This window comes from Cherax quadricarinatus, chromosome 28 (assembly GCF_038502225.1).
Source record: "Cherax quadricarinatus isolate ZL_2023a chromosome 28, ASM3850222v1, whole genome shotgun sequence".
Taxonomy (NCBI): domain Eukaryota; kingdom Metazoa; phylum Arthropoda; class Malacostraca; order Decapoda; family Parastacidae; genus Cherax; species Cherax quadricarinatus.
Genome location: NC_091319.1, coordinates 1,906,926 through 1,913,213, shown reverse-complemented (window position 1 = coordinate 1,913,213; position 6,288 = coordinate 1,906,926). Strand labels below are relative to the sequence as shown.

Below are 6,288 nucleotides of genomic sequence, written 5' to 3'. Positions count from 1 at the left end.
CAGGGATCCCAATAGAAAAAGTCAGATTGTTTTACTTTATTGGGTTATCCTGGATTAAATTTACATAATGTACTCATTACATATGTGTACCCTCATAGAAAGTCATTGTAAATTTTGTTTTAACCCCAAATGTAGATAAAAAAATTAATTGCTTCCCAATGAATAATAACTCAGTGTACACGACAACGTCTGTTCACCTACATATGTATTCTGAATATATGCAAAAGGTAATTAGATACGAATTTACCTACACATTTATAAATACTTGTTTATGAAGCTCACGAATAAATAAAAGAAATAGATATTGTATTCTTATCCTAGGTAGCACTGTATGACTTGTAGGTTTAGCGCTTCTTTTTGATTACAATAATAATTATCCTAGGTTATATACTCGTTACTATACGAGATAATTATAAAAATGGAAACTTGTGTAAGGAACCTGAATAAAGTTAACCGATTTAAAAATTCCTTCATAGTAAATAACGAAGATCTACAAGGGATAACTAGTAGTATATATTTAGTAAATGTGAAAGCAATAAAACGAAAATTTAAAGGACGTACACAGAGTTGCAGAGCTTAAATAATTTTGAACATAGAATGAGCTTTTTCAAATAAAATGAAAGGTATACATGATTATATATCGTCACAGCGGGAGATGAGGGACGGTATGACACTCAGAATACACCAGGAGCTAGACGCCTACCTCGTGTTGCTCTGGTGTGACGACCCTAGACGCAAGGTTGCTGGACATAGTTAAGACAGAAGCCACGATTGTTAAGTTCTGGAGGACTGGCGCTTCCCTCAGTGGCATCAGTATGATACACCAGGAAGAACGGCTTCACATAACCTACAGGAGAGGAACAGGCTACAGTCACATAATTTGCAAAACAGATGAAGCGACCTCAGAGAAAAGGACGCCATAAGGACTGGAACAATACACAAATAACCCGGACATAGGAGAGAGAAGCTTACGACGACGTTTCGGTCCAAGTTGGACCATTTACTAGGTCACACTAACAGAAAAGAGGCATGTAGCCAGTATATATAGGACAGCTGGCGGGGACGGGACAAGAGAGGTGGGAGTAGTGGTAGTGGTAAGGCAGGTGATGGAAACAGTAGTAGTAGTGGTGGTAAGGGAAAGACTGGTAGTGGAATTAGTAGTAGAAGTAGTAGTGGTAGTGTAAAGTAGGCAGAGTGGCTGGTGGGACAAGAATAGATAGGGGAAGTGAATGGTGAAGGGAGTCTAAAGCGAAGGTAGGGGACAAAGAAATTAGTAGTGGGGTCAGTCAAAGGTCAAGAAAGAGGAACACTGCAGAACTAAGGGCCCACAAGAAGGGCTAAGTCCAAAAACACAAGAAAGGAGGAAGTGAAGAACAGGACACCCAAGGCAGAAAAAAGGAAACCCAAAACGAGAAAAAGAAAATATGGAAAAAAAAGAGGTAGAGAGAGGAGGAGGAAAAAGAATCAGGTTAAATCACGCATGTTCTGAGTTTGGAGCATTTGACAATGTAATGGGAAAGGAAGGCATCTACAGAGACAAAGCCAGGACTAAGATTTATACAAGGAAAGTTGTTTATAAGGGATGATTTAACAAGACGGCGACTGTGAAAGTTAGAAGCAGAGTAGACAGTTTTAGCAGATCAGTCAGTAGGATGACTGTGATCTCTAACATTATATAAAAGAGCATTATCGGTGTCGGCAAGACTAACACTACTTTTGTGCTCCTTGAGTCTGTCAGAAACAGAGCGGCCAGTTTCTCCAAAGTACTGAAGAGGACAAGAGGAGCATGAAATAGATTAGGCACTAGGGGCACCTAAAGCGGGAGGAGAGGTACGAACTAGATTACTGCGAAGGGTGTTAGTCTGGGAAAAAAGTAAGTTTGTATGAATCTTAATCCTGGCTTTGTCTCTGTAGACAGTGAGAGTGTTTCCTCTTTTTCGGGCCGCTCTGCCTCGATGAGACAGCCATTGCATTAAAATTTAAGGAAAAATAAGTTCATGGGAAACACACACACACACACACACACACACACACACACACACACACACAGGACAAAATGCTAACACACACACACATACAGGCAGTGTTACTACCGGTTGTTATTAGCAGTAAGAATACTTAGGAAGCTAGGAAGTCCTCTCTCAATATGAACAAGGAAAATGATAATAACCAGCAACAATTAATACGTAAATCCAGAAAGGGCAATAAGTGGAGAGAGTAGCATAATTGGGAAAGATTGAACATTAAAATGGTATAAAATACCGACAGGTTGTTAGGTAAGACACATATGCAACAGTTAGGTATCTTTATTTCGAAACGTTTCGCCTACACAGTAGGCTTCTTCAGTCGAGTACAGAAAAGTTGATAGAAGCAGAAGATACTTGAAGACGATGTAATCAGTCCATCACCCTTAAAGTTTTGAGGTGGTCAGTCCCTCAGTCTGGAGAAGAGCATTGTTCCATAGCATGAAACAATATGTAGATGAAGTGACAGGATGGAGCCTTATATAGCGCCAACAGGTGAGACAGATGGAAATTCGAGAAAATGGAAGGCATAGATGAGACGGGAGAAAGGGACTACATAGCAGGTACACTTCAGTCTGGGGAACACAAAGTGGTCATTGCAGTGATGTATAATCCACCACAGAACTGCAGGAGGCCAAGAGAGGAATATGAAGAGAGCAACAGAGCAATGGTGCACACACTTGCTGAGGTGGCAAGAAGAGCTCATTCCAGCAGAGCAAAGTTGCTGGTTATGGGGGATTTCAACCACAGGGAGATCGACTGGGAAAACCTGGAGCCACATGGGGGTCCCGAAACATGGAGAGCCAGGATGCTGGACGTGGTGCTGGAAAACCTCATGCACCAACATGTTAAGGACACTACCAGAGTGAGAGGGGAGGATGAACCAGCAAGATTGGACCTTGTGTTCACCCTGGGCAGCTCAGACATTGAGGACATCAAGTATGAGAGTCCCCTAGGAGCTAGCGACCACGTGGTTCTGTGCTTTGAATACATAGTAGAGCTGCAAGTGGAGAGAATAACAGGAGTTGAATGGGAAAAGCCTGACTATAAAAGAGGGGACTACATAGGGTTGAAGAACTTCCTGTGGGAGGTCCAGTGGGACAGAGAACTGGCAGGAAAGCCAGTAAATGAAATGATGGAATATGTAACAACAAAATGCAAGGAGGCAGTGGAAAAGTTTATTCCCAAGGGCAACGGTAACAACGGGAAGACCAGAACGAGCCCCTGGTTTACCCGACGGTGTAAGGAGGCAAAAACAAAGTGCAATAGAGAATGGAAAAAGTACAGAAGGCAGAGAACACACGAAAATAGGGAGATCAGTCGCAGAGCCAGGAATGAGTATGCACAGGTAAGGAGGGAGGCCCAGCGACAGTATGAAAATGACATAGCATCGAGAATCAAGACTGACCCGAAACTGTTGTATAGCCACATCAGGAGGAAGACAACAGTCAAAGACCAGGTGATCAGATTAAGGACAGAAGGTGGAGAACTCACAAGAAATGATCAGGAGGTATGTGAGGAGCTGAACAGGAGATTTAAGGAAGTTTTTACAGTAGAGACAGGAAGGGCTGTGGGAAGACAGCACAGAAGGGAACATCAAGAGGGAATATACCAACAAGTGTTGGATGACATACGAACAACCGAGGAGGAGGTGAAGAAGCTCTTAAGTGATCTTGACACCTCAAAGGCGATGGGACCAGACAACATCTCCCCATGGGTCCTTAGAGAAGGAGCAGAGATGCTGTGCGTGCCTCTAACCACAATCTTCAACACATCCCTTGAAACTGGGCAACTACCCGAGAAATAGAAGACAGCTAATGTAGTCCCCATATTTAAGAAAGGAAACAGAAACGAGGCATTAAACTACAGACCTGTGTCTCTGACATGTATTGTGTGCAAAGTCATGGAGAAGATTATCAGGAGGAGAGTGGTCGAACACCTGGAAAGGAACAAGATTATAAATGAAAACCAGCATGGGTTCATGGAAGGCAAATCCTGTATCACAAACCTCCTGGAGTTTTATGACAAGGTAACAGAAGTAAGACACGAGAGAGAGGGGTGGGTAGATTGCGTTTTCCTAGACTGCAGGAAGGCCTTTGACACAGTTCCCCACAAGAGATTAGTGCAGAAGCTGGAGGACCAGGCGCATGTAAAAGGGAGGGCACTGCAATGGATAAGGGAATACCTGACAGGGAGGCAGCAATGAGTCATGGTACGTGAAGAGGTATCACAGTGGGCGCCTGTTACGAGCGGGGTCTCACAGGGGTCAGTTCTAGGACCAGTGCTATTTTTGATATATGTGAACGACATGATGGAAGGAATAGACTCTGAAGTGTCCCTGTTCGCAGATGACGTGAAGTTAATGAGAAGAATTAAATCGGATGAGGATGAGGCAGGACTGCAAAGAGACCTGGACAGGCTGGACATGTGGTCCAGTAACTGGCTTCTCGAATTCAATCCAGCCAAATGCAAAGTCATGAAGATTGGGGAGGGGCAAAGAAGACCGCAGACAGAGTATAGGCTAGGTGGACAAAGACTACAGACCTCACTCAGGGAGAAAGACCTTGGGGTGACCATAACACCGAGCACATCACCGGAGGCACACATCAACCAAATAACTGCTGCAGCATACGGGCGCCTGGCAAACCTGAGAATAGCGTTCCGATACCTTAATACGGAATCGTTCAAGACACTGTACACTGTATGTTAGGCCCATACTGGAGTATGCAGCACCAGTCTGGAACCCACACCTGGTCAAGCACGTCAAGAAGTTAGAGAAAGTACAAAGGTTTGCAACAAGGCTAGTCCCAGAGCTCAAGGGAATGTCGTACGAGGAAAGGTTAAGGGAAATCGGACTGACGACACTGGAGGACAGAAGGGTCAGGGGAGACATGATAACGACATACAAGATACTGCGGGGAATAGACAAGGTGGACAGAGATAGGATGTTCCAGAGAGGGGACACAGGGACAAGGGATCACAACTGGAAGCTGAAGACTCGGACGAGTCACAGGGACGTTAGGAAGTATTTCTTCAGTCACAGAGTTGTCAGCAAGTGGAATAGCCTAGTAAGTGAAGTAGTGGAGGCAGGAAGCATACATAGTTTTAAGAAGAGGTATGACAAAGCTCAGGAAGCAGAGAGAGAGAGGACCCAGTAGCGATCAGTGAAGAGGCGGGGCCAGGAGCCGAGTCTCGACCCCTGCAACCACAATTAGGTGAGTACAATTAGGTGAGTACACACACGTGCGTTGCAAGAGTTGGAGGGGCTAAAGTTGTGGTTCGACTCCATCAAATACAATCATGAGAGAACACATGCACACACTTACTGTACACCCTCACGTTGCCTCCGGTGGTGGAGGCGATGACGTTGAGGTTGTCACCACACAAACGGTCCTGGCAGTTGGAAGACGGGTTCCTCGAGTTGTCTGAGACGCATGGGATAGTTAACCAGTCCTTACTGCATTCGGTAGCCCCAACAATACTACCCACAGGTGAGGCAGTGCTGCCGGTGATGGTGAACGACTGCGGGCTTGTGTTCACTGAGAGGAGAAAGTAAATGGGAGTACACGAAAAGGACACGAAGTTATTTTCTAAAGATTAAATTACCATCTTACCATAACTATATCTGTCTAGACAGAAGATATCAGGATAGTAGAATGGATGTCTGTTCACTTCCTATGGTCTGACTACTGGCATATTATTATTATAATCAAAACTCACAAGGGATATTGGCATAAATAATGTAAATTAATTAACTTTGAAGAATTTAAAGCATGTGCATGGACCTTAAACAGAGAAGGAAAAAGTAGATATTGGACTTGAAAATGTTACTACTACGAATACTCCCGCTACCATTACTACCACCACTGCTCATATTTATATTAATATTCCTAATACGACAAATAATTCACCAAAAACCCACACGTTCAACAGCTAATATTATAAATACAATCACTGGGCAGGCTAGTCTGACTTAAGAGCTGAGGAAAGAGCTTCTTACACTCTGGGATTGATCCATATTTCTCGGGGCTCCTACTGAAGCTACTTTGTTTCACAACTAGTAACTCAAAATTTGTAGTGGAAACTTTAGGTGACATTACGTTCCGCCTGGCCAGGACGGGTGAAACGTCGACTAACGCTTTCTCTCCAAATTTAGGGTTAGTTTTGGATTGTTCCAGTCGCGGTATTGTATTTATATAAATCCCCATGTGAGTTGCCCGCAAAATTAGATAAGAACCAAAATACGGTCTAGTATCAACATAAG

The 6,288-nt window shown here is 43.8% G+C and overlaps 1 protein-coding gene across 1 annotated transcript in view; it reads right to left on the bottom strand.

Moving 5' to 3' along the window:
* Positions 1-21: 21 nt before the first annotated feature.
* Positions 22-6,288, bottom strand: part of LOC128693142 (uncharacterized) — a 34,345-nt gene continuing 28,078 nt past the window's right edge. The window contains exons 8-9 of the mRNA XM_070089559.1: positions 5,351-5,563; positions 22-847 (exon numbers count right to left, since the gene is read on the bottom strand). Of these exons, the coding sequence (XP_069945660.1) occupies positions 729-847; positions 5,351-5,563 (332 nt within the window). The 3' untranslated portion in view covers positions 22-728. The remainder of the gene's footprint in view (positions 848-5,350; positions 5,564-6,288) is intronic.